The 20,935-nt window shown below is 38.7% G+C and overlaps 1 protein-coding gene across 4 annotated transcripts in view; it reads left to right on the forward strand.

The window, feature by feature from the left end:
- Nucleotides 1-20,935, forward strand: part of LOC140917667 (fibronectin type-III domain-containing protein 3A) — an 86,086-nt gene that overhangs the window by 50,594 nt on the left and 14,557 nt on the right. For all 4 annotated transcript variants that reach the window (XM_073360949.2, XM_073360947.2, XM_078854242.1 and 1 more), the window contains 16 exons: nucleotides 1,992-2,276; nucleotides 6,089-6,147; nucleotides 7,454-7,608; nucleotides 7,865-7,924; nucleotides 10,961-11,099; nucleotides 13,014-13,067; nucleotides 14,247-14,368; nucleotides 14,450-14,624; nucleotides 15,058-15,144; nucleotides 15,418-15,556; nucleotides 16,960-17,028; nucleotides 17,318-17,436; nucleotides 17,571-17,676; nucleotides 18,292-18,467; nucleotides 19,267-19,380; nucleotides 20,237-20,386. In XM_073360949.2, coding sequence (XP_073217050.2) covers nucleotides 1,992-2,276; nucleotides 6,089-6,147; nucleotides 7,454-7,608; nucleotides 7,865-7,924; nucleotides 10,961-11,099; nucleotides 13,014-13,067; nucleotides 14,247-14,368; nucleotides 14,450-14,624; nucleotides 15,058-15,144; nucleotides 15,418-15,556; nucleotides 16,960-17,028; nucleotides 17,318-17,436; nucleotides 17,571-17,676; nucleotides 18,292-18,467; nucleotides 19,267-19,380; nucleotides 20,237-20,386 — 2,009 coding nt within the window. The remainder of the gene's footprint in view (nucleotides 1-1,991; nucleotides 2,277-6,088; nucleotides 6,148-7,453; nucleotides 7,609-7,864; nucleotides 7,925-10,960; nucleotides 11,100-13,013; nucleotides 13,068-14,246; nucleotides 14,369-14,449; nucleotides 14,625-15,057; nucleotides 15,145-15,417; nucleotides 15,557-16,959; nucleotides 17,029-17,317; nucleotides 17,437-17,570; nucleotides 17,677-18,291; nucleotides 18,468-19,266; nucleotides 19,381-20,236; nucleotides 20,387-20,935) is intronic.

Raw genomic sequence — 20,935 nt, forward strand, 5'->3', positions numbered from 1 at the left:
GCAGTACTTAAGAAACATCCCTCTTGGTAAGAATTTCTGAATGACTAGCTTAGGTTACTCTGTCTAGCGTGCTGGCTTTTGTGGATCCCATTCTTAGGTGCCTGTCTCTTCCCCCTTCATAGTATAGGGAACCTAGATGCCTAACTCAGGCTTTGTGGGTGCGGGCCATAGCCTCTTCAAATCTTAGTTTCTCTATTTGTAAGTGGGGGAAATATTTGCCTTAGAGGGATGTTGTATGCCTAAATTCATTAAAGTGTTTAGAAATCCTCAAATGAAAGGTGTTACAGATGTGCAGGCTCATAGAGTAAACTAAATTTATTTTAATTCGGTCTTTCGGGTGGATATAGTAGAAATGTAGAAATTTTACTTACCTTAAAATTTTTCTAATACCTTATATTTTAGATTTAATATCTTTAAATCTTAGTCTTTGCAATGCAGATTCAATAATGATCCCATTTTAGAAATTGCTTCTAACTTTCTGAAAAAGTTTCTGCTGATGTTGATACTCTTCATACTTGGTCTCAACCCAAAGGTGAATTTTTTGGGAAGTTTTAGGAAATTTTCAACTGCTTTTATCTTATGGGGAGATTTTATTCAGGGTTTGTTTTTTCTAACAAAGTCAGGTATGGCTTAAATTTAAAAAAACACAAACCTTGGCACACACAACTGGTCCTTCAGGTTGAGGGTGGCAGGAGTAGCTATACATATTGAAAGCTATACGTATGTGAACACTCTCAGTTAAAGAGCCTGCTGATGTAACCTTTTGTAACATAGCAGGCCTACATAGTTCTCCTTTTATGAGCAATAATAAAGAGGATATTTAACAAGATGGGGCTATGCAAGAGTACCCACTGTCATACTGTGTGGGGAGCTTGATCAATGATAGTAATGGTGGCAACTTCTTGGGGAGAAAAGCTTAGGGAAAATTTTAAAAAAGCACTTAAATCTGATTTTCCAAAATGATTAAGGATCCTAAGTCTCTTCAAGAGGCATAGTTTTGGAGGTGGGGGATATTAGGTGAAGACTAGCAAAAAGGAAAGATTTAACTATTGAGAATATGAAGGACTAAAAACAGAGAAAATAGGAAAAGTTTTAAAAAGAGCTAATGAGAGGATTTAAAAATAGGAAAAGTTACAGTTCAGAACTAACTCACTGGGTATGGATTAAATACAACCAAAAAAAAGGAAATGGGCATAAATTAAAGGCAAGGGCTACATTTAAAACAAATATGAGCAAAATTAGCAATACAGTAGAACCTCAGAGTTATGAACACCAAAGTTACGAACTTGCCAGTCAACCACACACTTCATTTGGAACCAGAAATACAGAATTAGGCAGCAGCAGAGACCCCCAAAAGGCAAATACAGTACATATTGTGTTAAACGTAAACTACCAAAAAAATAAAGGGAAAGCAGCATTTTTCTTCAGCCTAGTAAAGTTTCAAAGCTGTATTAAGTCAGTGTTCAGATATGAACTTTTGACAGAACAACCATAACATTTTGTTCAGAGTTGCGAACATTTCAGAGTTACAAACTACCTCCATTCCTGAGCTGTTCATAACTGAGGTTCTTCTGTAGTATAAAACAAAAATAAACTTGGAGCTGTCTACTTTTACCGCTACCTCTCTCTTATTTAGACACCATTGATCCTAAAATTCTGAGTGTATTGCCTGGACCTATGGGAAGCCCCTGCCAATCAGCAGCATGAAATTCTTAGCCTTTCCACTGGTGCCCACACCCATCTGAGTAACGGTGTGAAAATTGTCAAGACTTTGGTCTTCACTTGAGTGTGGTTTGTCACAGCTATGAGCAGCACCAGATCTGTCCTACAGACTCAGTCAGATAGCATTGCACTTTACACTTACTTTGAATTGGCAAGGTTTTTCAACTCCTGGCTATGTTGCAGTTACTTTTCTAACTTCTGGAGTGTTTCTCAATTGCCAGCTAAGCAAATTCTACTGAATAATAAAACATACAAATGTTGTCTTTTAGAATCTCGTTCCCATGGAAGGACAAATTTTATTCAGCGAGATGAAAGGACTGTCAAAATGCAAGAACATCTGAAGAAAAGACTTAAGGAGAGACAAGCTAGTGGTCATACTAATAATAAACTTAACAGCCCTCCTTCTTCACCGCATAAAGTTCACAATTCTTCCAGTACAAATGTTCAGAATGGATATGGAAATGGAAAGGGACAGCAAGCAGCATGTGGGGTAATAAAGCAAAAACAAATAGGAAAAACAAGAGCAAGCCCACCAGCAGATTCAGAGATGGGAGGTAAGTAATAGCTTGTCACTTTTGTCATGTAGGCTTTTTGATAGAAATACCTAAAGTATCTTACAGGTCTTACTCCTGGGGGCTGGGGGGGAATTTTGTGCCACTGCACATGCACAGAATTCATGTCCCCCGCAGAATTTTTTTTTTACCCAAAGAAAATACATTGTCAGGAAGGCACTGCAATTACACCTTTCACCCACCAGGGGTTGCTGTGGTGCCAAACAGAGGGCCTGGGAGAGGCTGTCTTCCTCACAGTTCCCTGCTCGCAGGGCCAGGTGAGGAGGCATGGGATATGAGAGGACAGAGTAGGGCACACAGGGCTGCTGGGAAGTCAAGGAGTCTGGGGTTCAGAGAGGTTAGTAAGAGGGACATAATGGGGCAGGGGCACAGAGCTAGTGGGGTGAACCAGTGGCTGAATGGGAATGGGGGTGCAGGGACACATGGGAACAGGGGGAAGGAGGGTGGCTGAATGGTAGTGCAGAGTCTGGGAAAAAGTGAGGTGCAGGGACACATGGGAACGGGGGAGGAGAGGTGGCTGAGCAGGGATGGAGGGGAGGAGTGCAGGGACACACGGGGATGGGGCAGATGTGCCTGACTGAATGGGAGAGACTAGAGGTCAGCCAAGGTCTGCATGGGGGTGGCTCCCTAACAATTCCTCCCTCCCTTCCCCTTCTCCTCCTCCTCCCCCCTCCAAAAAACCCTGTTCCATACTTTTCCCACCCCCACCCAACAGAACTCCTAGTTCATACACAGGCTCCTGCCCAACAATTATTCCCTTTCCCTCAGTTTCTCTGTTACCCCTGAATCCCCCTCCACTTCTGAGGGGTGCAAGAAATACATTTCTGTATTGTAGTTTAAATGAATTATTACTCAGAGTTCTGTATCAAAATGTCTAGTAAGAAATCTGTTTGTCAAAAAAAATTAATAATTCCTGAATCTTTTTGTTGGCGTCTGTATCATTACAGACGTACTTGCTGATGGTATTTTGAAATAAATTTATCAAAATAATTGAAACTGGCATGATTATATTGTTGTTTTGACAAATAAAATATGCAGAATCTTTGATTTTTTGGTGCAGAATTCCCCCAGGAGTAAGGTCTCTTGCAGTTACTTAAAAAATAAAATAAAAAGATTTAAATTTCTTTGCCTTTTTTGGGATTTATAGAGAAGGCCTGAAATGTTTTCAATTGTTTTAGTTGGTTTTTTTTTAGCTTAGAGAGATTGGAAATGTCAAGTCTGGTGTTCCCTGGTTTTTTCGCTGGAGTACCTCTTGGGAGAATCTGGAAGCATGTTTATTATAACCTCAAATTACTTAATTGAAGTGGAAGGTGTTGAATCTTGCACAAAGATCCTTTCTCCAAAATTTCAGTTAGTCATTGAAATTCAAGTGGTATTAAACAGTTTATGCACCTCTGAGTAAAAATCTGTTTTGTCAGTTGCTCAACTTTGAGAGAGACTGATGTGATTTTTTGCTAGTTTTCCATACATCATAATTGTCTTCCAGAGCAGACAAGATCTCAATTTCTAATATAAACCAAGAAAATCATTTTTTTTTGCTTGAAAACAAAAATCCTTTCAGGCTTTATACATCAAAGAAACAAACTCGTCAAGTTCAAACTTTTTTCCTAATGTTTTTCTCATCACTTTCGCTATAGCTATCCCTTCAGAGTTTATACATAGGTTTGAAAAAAATTAACCATTTGATTTACATAATTTTTGAAGTGTGTTGTGAGAAATTCACTCTTTATCGCTTGCCATGATTGCTGATTTAGAATGTGCATCTCTTAGCCATGTATTTGGAAAATTCCTGTTACTACTATTTAGGGGTGCTTGCTTCTGCAGGGTATTTGACTGTTTTCAAGCTTCTAATTTGTGGGCTAGTTTCATGATAGGCTGTATTGTTTCTCAGTTATTAATCTTGCTCCTTTGAATAGCAACATAGAACTGCCATACCAGATCAGACCAGTGGCTCATCTAGTCTGGTATACTACCAATACTAGACACTTCAGAGAAAGGTACTCAGAACTGCATAGTTCATTTACAGAATGACTTACCCATAGAAAGTTTGTTCAAACCCTCCAGCTACTGGTTTGTTAATGCCTTGAAACATGGGGATTTCTTTTTCCCTAACTTTTAAAATTGTTTTCTGTAAAAGTGGATATATTCCCACTAGGCAGATAAATTCTAATTCTCGTTTGGAATCTGCTAAACTCTTGTCCTTCATCTTGTGACAGAGTTTCACAGCTTAATTGTTCATTGTGTAAAGTGTTTCTTCTTCTCATTTGTTGCCTTTCAATTTAATTGAATGTCCCCTTGCTCTTGTATTATGAGAGAAGATAAACGTGAGTGTTTTACTTATCTTTTGCATACCAGTCAATAGATTTATTCCTCTACCATATTGTCTCATCTCATCTAAACTAAACAGTCTCACTCTTTTCATTTTTTTTATATGGAAGTGCCTCTTTTTTATCTCCCTTCACCGAACTTTCTTCTATTACTGCCATATCTTTCCTGAGATAGTGTTACCAGATCTCAAAACAGTGTTCCATGTTGGGGTGTACCATAAATGTGTATAACAGCATCAGGAATCTCTCTCATTCTAATGTTTCATGTGAGTCTCAGTTATTATAAATCTTCATGAAATTTCAATTGAAAAGTTTTAGTCTGAGCAGTAAACAGCATTTTAAAATGAAATTACTCAGTCTCTTTAAATGTTTTCAAATACTCCTTTGAGCACAGTGATGGACTAAGAGCCAATAATTTTTCAAAAATTAATTATGCAACTGAAAAACCAGCTTTCCTGAGCACTTGAGATACTGTTGTATCTCGGTGTATCACACTGGTTTGAAGGAAGGAATGAAATGTAAATTATTTGATCCCAGTTCATTAAAGGATGTGGATGTATGTGCATGTGTAGGCTTGTCGTAAAAATACCCAGGTTTTTTAAAGGCGAAGTGAAAGACTTGACCTATTAGGTTTCAAATTGCAATACTCAGAGGTTTGTTTTTCTGCTGTAGTTGACAAACTTAGCACTTCAATAGTGGAGTAAAACAGATCTCAGAATTTGGGTCTTAGCAGATAAGTAAAGGAGCAACTAACTTTTACTGGTATATCTAAACATATGTTTTGTTAAAGATTTGGCCTTGCAAAAAGTTGTTAGATTTTTATCTTTTAAAAACATTTCAGTTTTCCTTTACGGGTGCAATTTCAGCCTGAACTCTTGAATGTACAGGCTTCGATTAAATACAATGTTTTAAATGAAATATTTTTCACAAGCATATGACTGACTAGAACAACTCTGGGTGGAAATGTGTTCTGCTCTATGTATTTTTACTATGTAATTTAAAAATCTCAAACGCATCTTCCAAATTTATATCCATGGAGAAATTTTGGTTTACAAAGGAAATGCAGCATTAACTATATCACCAGCACATACTGCAGCCAAGACAAAATCATATTGTCAATTTTAACATCTTTTATTTTTATATAAAAATATTTTTTATATATTTTTTTTGTTCAAAGTAAACCAAGATATGCTCAGATTAGGGAAATGTATCCTTTGTTCACACTGTGCAGGATGTACTAAACGGGGTTTGTGTAAAGCTGTTAGTTTTGGACAATTCTGCAAGTCACACAGCCAAAACAAATATGGGAAATGAACTTTACATAATATATACTTTTGTTAATCTCTTAGTGAAGCTAACTCCATCTTGTGGTTGCATTTAGATAATCATTTCTTATCTGCTGATTTGGGGTTGTTTTTTATTTTTATTTTTTTTAACTGTAATGAACTTTTACGTTTGGCTTTTCAGAGTCTGACACAGAATCCAAAGAGTTGTACAATCTCCACTTAAGCATTGGTAAACCTGTAGTAAGTATGGTCTTTGAAATGTTATGTATAATCCTCTGATTGTATACTTTCTCTTGATAAATAACAAATATTAAAAACAGTATTAAAGCATTTTCTTCAATGATCTTTTATTTGAAATGCTTTCATTGTTTTAAATTGAGAGTACATGCTTTAGTGGTTGGAGCTTGAGGCCAAGCATCAGGAGCTCTGTTTTCCATGCCCAGCTCTGCCATTCACTTGCTGAGACATCTGGAGCAACTTACTTAATCTCTGGATGCCTCAATTTCCCAGTCTGTAAAATGGGGATAATACCTGCCTCTGAGATTATTTAATCTTTGTAAATGCTTTGAGATCCTGTGATGAAAGGCACTCTGGGTCTGATGCAGACTGTCCATTGACTTCACTGGGTTTTGGACTGAGCTCAGTTGAGTGCAAAGTATTTAAGAATATAGAGGTACTTGCAAAAAGTAGTGTATCATTTTCTGTTTTATTTAAAATCAAATTGGAGCATAGATTTGAGTATTTTCAGACTGTTTGGGACCTTGGAATCTTATGGCGATATTTTAAATAGATTATAGATTAAAATTGCAGTCTAGTACATGTAACTCCTTCTTCTGTGCATTAATTATACAGAGTGTAATCTGCATTCTTTTGCTCCAGCTTTCCCACCGTTCATTATGTTATGGTAACGTTGCTACTGCTACTGATTCCCTGTGGGTTTAGTGCCAGAAAAAACTGTGCAAACCTTATTTTGGAGGAAATTCAGAGTGCTGTGAAGAACTAAAACCAAATGGCAAAAAAGTCTTTTTAGTATTTGGACCAAATCTTTTAGATTTGAGCACCTTAAAAAAATCTGTACTGAGAAATTTAAACAAGTGGCCAAATTTTCAGAGGTGCTGTAGTCAGTGGGAACTGTGGGTACTCAGCTAGAAAATTGAGCCATTTGTCCGTGCGTAAACACACATCTGGCTGCATGGGTGTGTTTTTTTTGTTTGGTTTTTTTTAGGGTTCCAAATCTGAAAACTTTGGCTTAAATACTTAATGCAAACACTGCAAATGAAATAGAAACTTCACTTCACACCTCAAGACCATTTAAATATGCCCCTGGTCTGTTTATATAGTGCCCTTGATATGAGCACCCTAGAATGACTAATAGTTAAAATTGAAATTAAAGCTCAGTAAAGTCCTAACTTAAAAAAGACTCAGCACTTCTACTAACTAAAAGTAAAGAATTCCTCCAGTGAGAAATGAGCAAGTACCATGTTAATGACTAATATATCTTTATTATAGCAAGCAAACCTATTTGCGTTATTTGTGGTTTTAAAAGGTTTCTGATATACAAGCAAGATCAGCAGTTCTGTCCTGGAATCTCCCAGTTAGTTCACAGAATGGAGAAAGTCATAGTCTCACTCCAGCAACATTTATATTTGAAGTAGCAGTATCCAACAGCGGTAAAAATGGAAAATTTAAATCTGTCTATATGTAAGTCTGGTTTCTTAATTTAAGCACAATACATATGTTCAAATACACTGACATATATCAGCAATGTTTTTATCAGGTGTATGTTGTCTTGAAGACCTTTTTTCACATGCAGATCATTTTAAGTAATATCAATAGGCCTTATGTATAAAGGGGATAATGGGCACTTTGACACTAAAAGTACATTATATAGTTTTATTTTGCAATAAGCCTGTGTTTTGAAGTACATGGGAGAGCTATCACTTTTTTGTTCCTACAGAGGAGAAGAAACAACAATTACTCTTCCTGAACTCAGACCAGCAACAGATTACCATATCAGGTATGTACTGGAAGTTTCCCTAACTGTGTAGGAATACCCATTACCGTTATAAATTAGAATTATTATTTGATTTCTTCCTTCTTGAGATGGATGGGATTATGAACTATTTACCAGGGTTCTATGTAAAATGTGATTGTGTCCATGCACTAAGAAAAGGAGTACTTGTGGCACCTTAGAGACTAACCAATTTATTTGAGCATAAGCTTTCGTGAGCTTCAGTGGTTAGTCTCTAAGGTGCCACAAGTACTCCTTTTCTTTTTGCAAATACAGACTAACACAGCTGTTGCTCTGAAACCTGTCCATGCACTGTTGTTGTTGCCGCTTGTTTACTAATATTGTCCTATTTGTAATGCCTAAATTGATAAATATCCTGCCTTTGCTGGTTAGCATTTTTGCCTACCGTTGTCCCTCTGCCTGTCTCCTCTCAGCAAAAAAGGAGGAGTTAAGTGGATTTCCTGAAGTTCCATGCTACTGCTCTAAAGGGTAGACAGGAGTCAGCAAGAGGGAGATTCTTCTAGACTAAGGACAGCAACAAAGAAAAGCATAATCATCAGCCCTCCTGGATCTTTTCACATGTCTAGGGGGAGCAGAAGAAGTCTCTGAGCTAATCTGTGTTAAGGTGAGAGGAGGCTTCCAAACTGCTCTCCTATGAACCTTAATAGTACTAGAGGAGGGGAAACTGAAGCTGGTTGGAGTAGTGGGGGAGCAGACCCCTCAGTGGCAGAATGGAGTATTTGTGGAGAGAAGAAGAGGCTTGCAAGAATCAGCAGCTGCCATCCAGAGCTCTTAAGGCCCATCAGAGCAAACAAATCCTTGCCCCTGCAGTGCCTAATTATGCAGGAAAGGAGACTGGCCGGAGTAGTGAGTTTGGGGGCATCCAACAGCAGAAGGGAGGCCCATAATAGCAGGAGCAGGACAGGAGAGGGATTAAAAATAGTCCCATGCAGGGCTCTACTCCAATATTTGTTGGATACAGGAGAAGACAACTCTTAAATCCTACTGCAAGAGAAACGCCACTCCTATAATGTGCAGAATGTTTTTCAGTGTGCTGCATAATTCAGTGCAGTCTTGCTGCATAGTTTAGGTCTAATGTGCTGCATAGATCACGAGGGCCACCTCCAATCTAAGCAATATGAAACATGCATACATGGTGGAAGACAAGTAGGTCTGGGGCCTTCGTTCTGCATTTACTTAATTTCTAGTCTTGTTCAAGAGTAGTGTTATCTTGGAATTCTTTGTAGCTCATCTGAAAATCAGAAAGACAGTGTTCTTGAATTATTTCACTTGCAGTTCTAAATATATTGGTTAGTTAACCTCCCTCCCCCACCATGTTTTGGATGGTTAACAGCAGCGATTTTAGTATAGCCATGATTTTAAGTCTGGCAGCTTTATCTTCTTCTTTCATGTGTGACATTGTGGCCCTCCAAGAAACCACTGTGATTGTCTTTGAGGGTTCTTGAGAGGTAATCCAGTTTTTCCCTGGACATCCCTTCTACATTAAGTTGGTATACTCAGAGGACTGGCCCAACTGTTCTTTTTTGGTCCTGGAAAAGGCGGTTTGAGGAAGTATGATCATTCTTACGTTCACTGGGAGGTCGGCAGTCACACACAACTCCTTGACACTCAATTCAGTAATGCTATGCGCATAGTGTTGGGGACACTCAAATCTACTCCAGTTGACTGGCTCCCAGTCCTATCACACATCCAGCCTCCACAGATTAGACTATCTGCTCAGACATCTCGCTTTCTTAATCGTGTCAATGCAAATACGGGGATCCCACTGCACCATGACCTGCAGAACCTGCCAAAGACAAGATTAAAATCCCACAACCCTCTATGGAACTGTATCAAGACCCTTACACCCAACTTTGATCCTGAGCCTCAATGGAGAATCACATGGAGCATTTTAACCACTCAAAACAGACAGCTCATCGTTGATCCTGTTGAGGAGCCATTGGGTTTTGATTTGTCGGAAAGACTGGTGCAGATTGAATCGCATCAGGACATCTCATGGAAGATGTGGACAAACCCTAAATGGAAAATGAGGCAAACACCTGTATGCAACTGTGGTCACCAGGCACAAACTATAGAGCACATATATGAATGTTCCCTTTGTTCTTTTGCTGGGAGCTAGAAGGACATTCACCAGCTCACTGCTGTGGCAATGTGCTGGCTATCAAACTTAGATATAAATTTGTAGTTGATGCTACCTACCCAAGCCATACGAAAGAAGTAGTAGCAGTTAACCTCCATTTAAGTTAGTAGTTTGTGCAATATAGATATAATACAAATTTACCTGGAAGACTTTGTCATAGTGGTGACATCTTGACAGTCTGCCAACTGGGCTCGTGTTAAATGTGCTCCTTGAAAAAAGGAATTCATTTGAAAATGGTTTAACATGAAGTTGTTTACTTTTCTCGAAGGTCTATAGCAGGTTTAAAATTGACTTTTGCTTCTAGCTTTAAAGATGAAGCTTGTTAACTGTAAGCCTCAGAGATGCTGAATTGTTTGATTCAGAGGAACATCAACAGTTAGAATTGATTCTTCAATGCTTTTCATATTTAAAAATATAAATGTAGAGCTCATGAACAGTGCCAGATTGACAGCCCTCAAGACTGAGTTCCTCTGTCCACAAAATGGTTAAATCCAAAGAAACTGCATTGTGAGCATTTCCATGTTGCTCTTCCAACGTGCCTTTATCTCCCTTACACTGCCAACGACAGTGGCATTTGTGGTGGTGATTTTTGAGACATGAATACCAGTCCACTAGGAACTGGAATGAGATCATAAACTCACTTCATTAGCCCTCTCTTGGACAATTACAATGCTAACAGTGTGAGCTATTCTTTAACCAGTGGTTTAGGGAAGAAAGGCTCTGTATTACACTTCTAATACAACAAGCCATCTACTCTCCTTTCTCTACCTTCTGCCTCTGATTAAGTACATTTCTTAAAGTGATTCTCCATGTTCTAAATTTTAGGATATTCATGTGATGATGATCTTGGGACACTTCATTAATTGCCTTTTGTCATTCAGAGTTTCAGCAACAAGCAGTTCCATAAAAGAATCTGTTTCCGAATTGGTGAGTTTTACTACAGAAAGCTGTGAACCAGACCCTCCAACTGCACCTAAACTAATCAACAGAACGAAAAACAGCTTGAGTTTACATTGGAAGGTAAATAACTTGGCAGGGATATTTAAAATCTTGAAAAAGCAAAACATACTATTTCTCTTTTTTAAAGTTGGATTTTAAGTTCCTCAGTGAAGATTTTCTCTACAATATAGCTGAAATCATATCACTTCTCCATCTCCAGGTCATCCTGTTTCTTCTGTTACTTATTCAATATCCTTTGTATCCCATTAATATGTGAGTTGGTAGAATGCTTTTTTTCAGCATAAAATACATGTATTTTTGCACTGACAAGACACGTGTATGACCTAGAATATTTGGAAAAATACTGAAATGAAATGATTGCATGTGAGAGAGGGGAGCATCAACACTTCTAATGCTTAGGTCCCGGTGTGGTAGATTAAATATCACAGAATGTCGAAGATATCTCTGAAGCCGAATTCTATTATTTTAGCCTGGTTTATGCATCATGCTCTCCCCCCCTCCACCCCCAAGGCTAACTCTTGAATAGACCATGCAATGTATTCTATACAGAAATGTTATAATACATTGTGTGTTTGTTAGGCTGTTGAGTTTTGTAAGGCTATCCCTGTTCATGTACTTGACTGAAGAATGTCTTTGCAATTACATATGGCTCTCTGGTTAATGTAGATTCACGCTCAATAAACATACATTGTCAACCTGATTTTCAAAAATACATACAAGTAAGTGCATAACTCTATTACAGTTACACATGCTGTCATCACATGAGCAAATGCCCAGTTTGTGAGAACAATTGTGGTAATGTGTGTAAAGTAGGCAAGTAAAAATCAGAAAATCAGTGTCACAACTCTAGATGAGTTCCCTCTCCTAGATGCTCCAAGCCATTACACAAGACCCAAACAGAACCTTTGGTCCCTCATGCTCTTGGCTTCCTGGGGCTGGGCAGAAGTGATGCAGTGTCTCTCTGGCTCTGGGCATCTAGGCCCACTCTCCAAGTGTAGACCCAAAGTCAGATATTCCTCTTGGCGGTGGGACCCTACAGACCAATTGCATTAGGGCCTATGCTCTCCAGAGCTTCCCCAGTAGCTGTTGGGTGATCCAGAGTTCCACCAAAGCTGTGGACTTTCTGGTTTACCGTTACTTTCTTTGGAAAGTACATGATGTAACACAATAACGTAGACTCTGCAAAAGAATTTCTAAACCGACACACACGAGATCTATAGAAAAGTAACATATACCTTTGCATGCAACACCCTGCCTCAGTTTACTCACCCTTCTGAAAGTCCTTTGGGTCTTAGTGTTTTCCAGGGAGGTCAGGATTCTTTTGCACCATTCCTCCTCCTGCCCAGTCTTGTCTTCTGGTTTTGGTCTCTCTATGCATGCACAAAAGTCCTCCAGCTTATAAGCACAGTTTTGGTCATGAGTTCCAGCATGAGACTTCGTGCCCCAGTGTTGCTACATTCATGTCTCAGAGGAGGTAGTGGTGTGATAGGAGTCATTAGCAGAGCAGTAGTCCTTCCAGGGAGGCTCCATTGTCCTGCTAGTGCAAATTTCATCAATTCATGTGGGCATTAATATTTGTCACATTGAATGGCAGAAACCAAATGCCAGTACCCCTCTCCATAACACACAAGGTATGACGCAAGTAGATAGTGAAAGACTTCCAAAAGTATAGAGAGTTCATAAATCAAACTGGAATTCATAAATTCACATACATTCCCAAACTGTCACAATAAGGTCTGAAATGATCACTGAAAGGGTGCTTAAATATAAGTGTATTGCGAGAAAAAGATGAGATATAGTGTGGACTGTATAGTTAAAATTAGTTTGCATCGTCTTCACTTAGTTATGTCTAAGTAACACAGTTGGAAACCCTATCCTTGGTATTAAAATCTTTCCTTTCAATATCCAAGTGTCTGTGTAAAATGAAACTCTACTTTTAAACCTTTGATCTTCTCTTTTGTTTCTTTATTTCAGTCTTCAAATGATAATGGTTCCAAAATAACTAATTTTCTCTTAGAATGGGATGAGGTAAGCCCTTTATTTTTATGATGGAAAAGTTTGCTTGCAAATATGAATGCTTTGCAGATATGAGGTGAATATGTATATTGCTTAAGTAGATACACGCTTTTTTATTGTGCCAATCAATATATTTTTTTGTGGCTAGCCAACTTTAAAATAACAAACAAAACTTGGGCCAGTCTATAGTGCTACAGCTATTTCAAACAGAGATTCCATTAAATTACTCTGAGAATACAGTGTTAAATTGTAAACTGTTTGATTTATTTGATTTTTTTTGACATCCTAAGTAATGTTCATAATATATCCATTATTAGTGAAGAGAGCATTATGGGTCCATTTCATAAAGGCAATCATAAACGTCACTTAAAATTTTGAGAAGTTCTTACTAAAAATGTGTTCTGTAATGATTGGACAAAACATGAAAGGATTAACATCTTAGTTTGTGTAGGTATCCAAGGAAGTTTGGATGCTTATTGCTACCTTAACTAAGGTTATGTCTAGGCTAGAAACCATTCCTGCTGTGTAATTGACAAGACAGCCATCAGCCAGTGTAAGTAACGCAGACATACTGCATCACCCTAACTACACTGACATAAGCCTTACGCCTCTGGTGGAGGTGGAGTTATGTCAGTGTAGTAGGGCACTTACATCAACAGGAGGAAGGCTGCAGTGTAGACACTGACATAATTAGGTCAGTGTAAGGCAACTTATGTCGACCTAACTGTGTAGCATAGACCAGTTCTAAGTCTCAAATTTTTGAGTAGCCCTTCCTGTAATCCTTTAGGTTATTTTCCTCTACATTCCAAACCCTCTTACCAGTAGGCCTTGGTCTTTGTAGCTCTAATGACCATCTTTCCACTCCAGGAATTCTGCTATATTGTAGTCTGTCTCCCCTCCTTTCCCCATTAGTGACGTATCCTCAGTTGTAAGTCATTTGTTTCCATGTTTGGCTGGTATCCATCGTTGAAAATGTCAGGCCACTGGCCTTCTGATTTGAAAAGTGGTGTAATATAAAAAATAAACAGATCACAACCTGCCCACATGTAATATTTAGGTTTAATGCTTTTATTAAAATTTTGAATTAGTGGAGTAACAGGAAGGTGGAGAGCGGAGGAGATTAAATTTAACCTTAAAAATAGTCCCTATGTAAAAGTTACTTAAGTCTGTCTCTATTTTATTTGTTTAAAGGGAAAGAGTGGAGCCTTCAAAGAATGCTACTATGGGAATCTAAAGCAATACAAACTAACCAAACTTTCTCCTTCTACAAAATACTTGCTCAGACTAGCAGCTAAAAATGACATCGGAATGAGGTAAAATGTGGTGGTGGTTTCTCATTTTAATTTCTCAATAGCCCAAGCTAATGTTACTAACCTTTAAATTTAACTTTTCAGTGGGTTTAGTGAGACAGTGATATATTATACAGCAGGAATCGTCCCTTCACCACCACTGCCCCCTGAGTTAACTGAAGCAGGAGTAACATGGTTATCATTAAAATGGAGCCCACCTAATGGCATGTCTTCAGATGACTCTCTGACTTATACTTTAGATATGGAAGAAGATGATTCTGTAAGTTGGGTTTTCTTAATGTTTTGATGAGTAGTCTGTAATTTTAAGTGTAAATGTAACTCATTAAGATTATCCCAAGTGTAATAATACGAAACATTGCACTACAATTAACAGTTCATAAACACGGTATAATTAATAAAACAGCCTTTCATAAAGTGGAAATGCTGAACTATGTAAAGGCCTACACTATCTAATGATAAAAAAAAATTAAGCATAATTGCTGAAGTTGCCATCCTCTTCTGTTTATGAAGTAATTCACCTTATTAGAGACACTTTATATAGTATGGAACCATATAGACTTGGTTAGAAGTGTCCCAGGGAAATTCAAACGGTTTAATGCTTGAGAAATTGTGGGGACCAATTGCTGCTCTTGTTTTTTACCAGGAGAGTTGTTAGTGATTGTATGCCTGTTCTTAATTTCTGTGCTTTACAGGGTTATGGTTTTCAGCCAAAATATAATGGAGAAGAACTCTCATGCACTTTACAAAATCTAAGGAGGAGTACTCCTCATAAGTTTAGGGTATGTGCTAAATTACGTATTCGATTTCCTTTTATTTTTATTGACCAATATTGTATTTCTGAAGCTATTTGCTCGTAGCACTTGTTTGGTGTTTCCTAACCATATACAATAGCAGGCTAACCTAGCAGTAGTAATTTTTCAGTGGGATTACATTTTTATTTTATTATGGTGTCAGAGATGTTTTAAAAATAATTGCCTTTCTCTTTGATCTTTGTTTGCAAATTAGTCTGATATTGTCCATAGCAATCAATATATTATATTCATTCTTAACAGCTCTGTGCCTGTAACAATGAAGGGAAAAGTATCCCAAGTGAGGTGGTAGAATACAGCACAATTCCTGATAAACCTGGACCACCAAGTAAACCAAGTGTAAAGGGAAAGATCCATTCACACAATGTGAAAGTTACATGGGGTAAGTCAGCTTGTGTTAATTTTGTCTTCCCTTGCTCCTCGAAAGAGAAATGAGCCTATAAGGCAGGGGTGGACAAACTACGGCCTGGGGGCCGCAGCTGGCCCTCCAGACGTTTTAATCCGGCTCTCGAGCTCCTGCTGGGGAGCGGGGTCCGGGGCTTGTCCCGCTCCAGTGCTCCATCCGGGGAGTGGGATCGGGGATTTGTCCTGCTCCACACGGCTCCCAGAAGCAACGGCATGTCCCCCCTCTGGCTCCTACATGTAGGGTCAGCCAGGGGATTTTGCACGCTGCCCCCACCCCAAGTGCTGACCCTGCAGCTCCCATTGGCCGGGAACCGTGACCAATGGGAGCTGCAGGGGTGGCGCCTATGGACAGGCAGCCTGCAGAGCCGCCTGGCTGTGCCTCCACGTAGGAGCCGGGGGGAGGGGGCATGTCATTGCTTCTGGGAGCTGCTTGAGGTAAGCGCTGCCCGGAGCCAGCACCCCTGACCTCCTACCGTACCCCAACTCCCTGCCCCAGCCTGGAGCAACCTCCTGCACCCCCAACACCTTATCCCCAGCTCCACTCCACAGCCCACACCCCCAGCTGGAGCCCTCCTCATCTCTGGCCCCCCTAGAGCCTGCACCCCCAGCAGAGACCTCCCCCCCCACCCCAAACCCCAATTTCATTAGCATTCATGGCCCGCCATACAATTTCCATACACAGATGTGGCCCTTGGGCCAAAAAGTTTGCCCACCCCTGCTATAAGGTATCAGTAAAACAAATTTAAAATAGCATAGAGAACTGGTCTAAAAATAGACTATAGTCTGTCTCCATGCAGTTCTTTTCTTCAGAGAAACTTCTAGCCTAAATGTAATCTCCTTAAAAATACAAATCTTTCTCCCAATCCCATCTCTTTTCAAGATGCACTAATGACCAGCTATTCCTTCAGAATATATTTACCAACCGAGAGATTATTTGATTACCCTACTCTTAACTTTGAGTGTGGCTTCCAAGAAAAGTTGCAGTTTACACATTAAAACTTAGTCTTCATATAATATATAAGTAGCAAAAATATTTATTTCATTCAGAAAAGAGTAGCAGAACTTTAGTAGCTGGCCTCTCTCTCCTCATACTCTTACTGGGAGCCCAACCCACTCTACTGATGTCTTAAAATGTGTATAATATTTCATAAAAACAGATTCTGATAGGATCCTTATGTTTTATGCTCTGTCTGAACATGAAGCTTTCACATTTCATCTTTTATTGCAGTATTATTGCAATTCCAGTTTAACTTCCCATATGAGTATATTCCACAATGAAAAATACTGTTCTGAATAGTTGATTACAAGATGGTACATGAACCTCATGGTTTTTTCTAAACTTTTGAAATTCATTGTAACTAAAATGTAACTTTCTTTCAGATCCACCAAAGGATAATGGAGGATCAGACATTTCTAAGTACTTCCTAGAAATTTCAGAAACTTTAATTGGTAAGCAATCATTGAAAAGGCCTAATTCAATGCATTGTTCACTTCTATTCACATGTAAGTATGTATTGTGATTACTGTAGCAATTAGAATGTTCATTTTGTTATAGATAGGAGTAGTAGTTAATTACAGTAAATGCTGTTTGTATGCATAATTGAACCAATTCAGGATTCAGTTTTTGTTCTGTGATGTGTGTGCCTTAAATTAATGAATATGGGGAAAAGTTTAATGTTTTAATGTAACAAAACCTTCCCCATGGATTGCAAATTGATATTCTTTCCTTTTCCCGCAGGAACTAAATGGGAAGTAGTGTATAGTGGTTCCATGAGAGAACATGTGTGTGATCATCTCAAGCCTGGTACTTCATACAAACTGAGAGTTTACTGTGTCAGTAAGGGAGGTGAAAGCCTGGTGAGCCAAGAAGTCACTTGAAAAGAATAAACACATTAGGCCTTGAAAGTAGTTTTATTTCTCCTTTGGTAAAATAACGTTGTGCAGTGTTTCACAACTGTAACTGTAAAATAATATATGTACACTTTTGCTAGGCTTCTGATGTTCTGACTGTACAAACATCAGCTGTTCCTCCTGGACCTTGCCATGCTCCATGCCTGATTAGCAAAGCTAAGCCCAGAGAAATAACTCTACAATGGGGTAAGGACCAGTGTTTCTGTAGATAAACATTTTCCAGGTTTTGAACATTATAAAAATAGAAGGCTAAAAACAAAAATGATCCCACAAAACTAAAATTGAAATATCAGGACACTCATTCAAAAACTTGAAAGCTTATATAATTAAACTCAGTCAAAAGGAAAAACTGTAATGCACAGCTCTTCAGTTATACTTCGTATAGCTTGTGGGGCAGTTGGTATATTACTAACAGAACTTTAAGGAGCAGCGAGCACAGAAGTTAGGGAACAGTATGCTATGGTTAGTCTTTACCCTTTACCCGTTTGTAACTGGCAATTGAAAGCAAAAATAAGTTGTTGCTTTTTTATTTTTAGCCCTGTAAAGGGGAGAAGTAAGAGATAATATGTATAAATGCCCGATCAAAAAGATTGATATGAATCTTTTACTAACTGACAGCTGTGTTTTTTAAAAGGATTAGAGGCTTGTGAATTGTTGCAGCTCAGATAGATGCTGAAACCAAACATCTGCAAATGTATTTTTAGAATTAGTCTAACTTATGGTTTCATACAGACCACCTTGAAACTGTTATTAAAATAAGAGCTGTTGGGTTTTGTATTAATGCAACTTTATATTTCATAGATCCTCCTTCCACAGATGGGGGCTCAGAAGTAATAGAATATGTTGTAGAAATGGCAGACTCTGAACAAGATGAACACAGACAAGTGTATCAGGGTCAGACGACAGAATGCACAGTGAACAGTCTACTTCCTGGGAGAATGTACTGCTTCTGGATAAGAGCAGGAAATAAAGCTGGGGTAATCAATCTCTTTATATGATCAGTTTTTGTTTTGCAAGTAACTATACAGGTACTACCACTAGTAAGATAGCTATATATTAGCATCCTGGTGGTGGTGTTTGCAGCATCTCTGTGGCTTTCCATATTAGTCCCATTGAAGGACCAGTTTGCAAAAGCCCTTCTGGCAAAGAGAAGACAGTGAAATTTATGTGCAAGATCATAAGTGGCTCAAAGAATAGTTAGGAGCCCAACTGTCCTTTATGCCTTCCAAAAGTTTCCCCTAATTTTGCAGTTGGAGTTTCGTCCCCGTGACCCCATTTCTGTTATGTCCCATCTAGATGTTGCAGATCACTTTAAATTTACAGTATGTGATAAGTAGGTTCAGGGTAGGGTAGTGGTAGTGTTGGGCAGAGAGGATACCTCCAAGCTATACTGGGTTGGAACAAGGGATTGGAGCAATGTTAGTCACAGAAGAGTCCCTCTAGAGCAATGCCACTTGCTTTTGGAAGCAAGATGTGACTGCAAGGAAAGGAAGATTGGGGGAGCCATGCATACACACAAAATTGAGAGGCTTACCACTGTGCAGAACCCTCTGAGTGGGAGCTTTTTGGAGGTTCTGTGTGCACAAGACCAGTTATGTGTAGCAGGTGCCCAAAAAGCTCCAGTAGGAGTTATGAAGTTAGGTATTGTGATGCAAAATCTTAGTACTGTCAAAATAAAATGGCATCTTTTATTTTCTCCAACCTATCACTGTGCAAATGTGCATTTGTCCTATTTTTCTGTCATTGCTACACTCTTGCAATTGTATTTCCTTCTAGTTTGGCCCTCTCTCTGAAAAAGCAGAGATTTCTACAGCTGCAGGACCTCCTGATCAGTGTAGTACACCTTTGTTAACCTGTAAGGCTGCCACCTGTGTAGTGGTCACTTGGGAGGTAGGTTTTTAAAATTTTTATTATTAAAGCTTTAGAATTTCATGCATCATATGTAGCACATAAGTAAATTCACAAAGAGAAGAATTGAGTATATTGATGAAATATTTCAAATGCTTCCCCCATTTTACCAGTACTCAGGCAGAAGTCAGCTTTGAATAATTTCATTTTGTAAATGTTCTCAGCTACAGATTTTGTTCTTGTATTGAGAAAATGGAGTGATATTTAAGCCCTTCTCATGGTGTGGGTGACTATTTGCTGTTAGCACATTTTCCTTAAGTAGTGTGCACACCACTGTTACAACTAGTTACTGGAAAATTATGGGACCAGATGGGAATTGCAATCTTTGTGAAGAATGTTCCTGTTTCAGTCAAATGGTGTACTTATAGCCATGCTGTTGACTATCTAAAAGGTCTGAGTGTTACTTATGGAACGGTTTTCAAACTGAAAAACCTCCATTTTGCATACTAGGACTGTACTATTAATAAAAGTGTTCTGACACCATTGTTTACTAGCATAATTTCAACAGTAGTGCCTTGTGTGAAAAAGCACTACTGACCAAAATCAGGTGTGCTATAGGGTAGATATGTGCAAACTTCTCAATGCAGTTTTTTGTCAAATTACTCCTGTTCAATACTTGTATTCCCTGTAGCCAGGAGCGTCATTTGTGTAGTGGTTTGAGGAGGACATATACCCTTTTAGGAGTAGGTAGAAACCAGCCAACTCATTTCACTGATAAATTTACTGAATCCACACTCTTCGCTACCCATTCCCCGTTGATATAATCTTAAATATATATTTATAATTACAAATCATGAGCTATCTGAAAGCTAATCTTTCACTGACTTGAATTTCCCAGAGTCCTGCATGCAATGGTGCTGAAATTTGTGAATATAGGCTGGACTGGGGACAAATGGAAGGATCAATGCGTATCATATACACTGGCCCTTGTCTGAGCTATGAAGTGAAAGGTCTTACACCTGCAACCACATATTATTGCAGAGTACAGGTATGAGAGGCTTCCTTTTGTATGTCACTCTAAAAATCAAAACCTAAAGATAATTAGCATCTGAATAAGTACTTCATCTAGAAACTAAGGACAAAGTTCTGGTCCAACTTGTACAGATGCACTGGACGAGGAAAAGGATTTGGAGAGCATCTTCTGTCACTCCAACCAAAGTGTGTACACCTAGGAATAGGATAGTGTTCGATTAAACACTAGACTAATGTCTTCTGCATCTCTTCAAAGTCCCAGATGGTTGTGGCCAGCCATCTTGGGAACATGTCCAGGCCTGTTACACCCGTATGCCAGATGTCCTTATTGGAAGGTGCTCAAGATCTGCAAGCTATTGCTTACTATATTTTTAAGGAACACAACAAAAAGTGTTTCAGAACAGATTAATCTGAGTTATCATGAAAGACAGAATGGTTAAGGACATTCTGCTGCTGTTCTCATTTCTCTCAACCTCCATGTGAGCTGCACGTACTAAAGTGGAATTTTGCCTTTAGTTCTGGACTGATACGTTTTCATTATGTTTAGGAAAATGCCATCCTCTTG

The sequence above is a fragment of the Lepidochelys kempii genome, chromosome 9 (genome assembly GCF_965140285.1).
Source record: "Lepidochelys kempii isolate rLepKem1 chromosome 9, rLepKem1.hap1, whole genome shotgun sequence".
NCBI classification, from domain to species: domain Eukaryota; kingdom Metazoa; phylum Chordata; order Testudines; family Cheloniidae; genus Lepidochelys; species Lepidochelys kempii.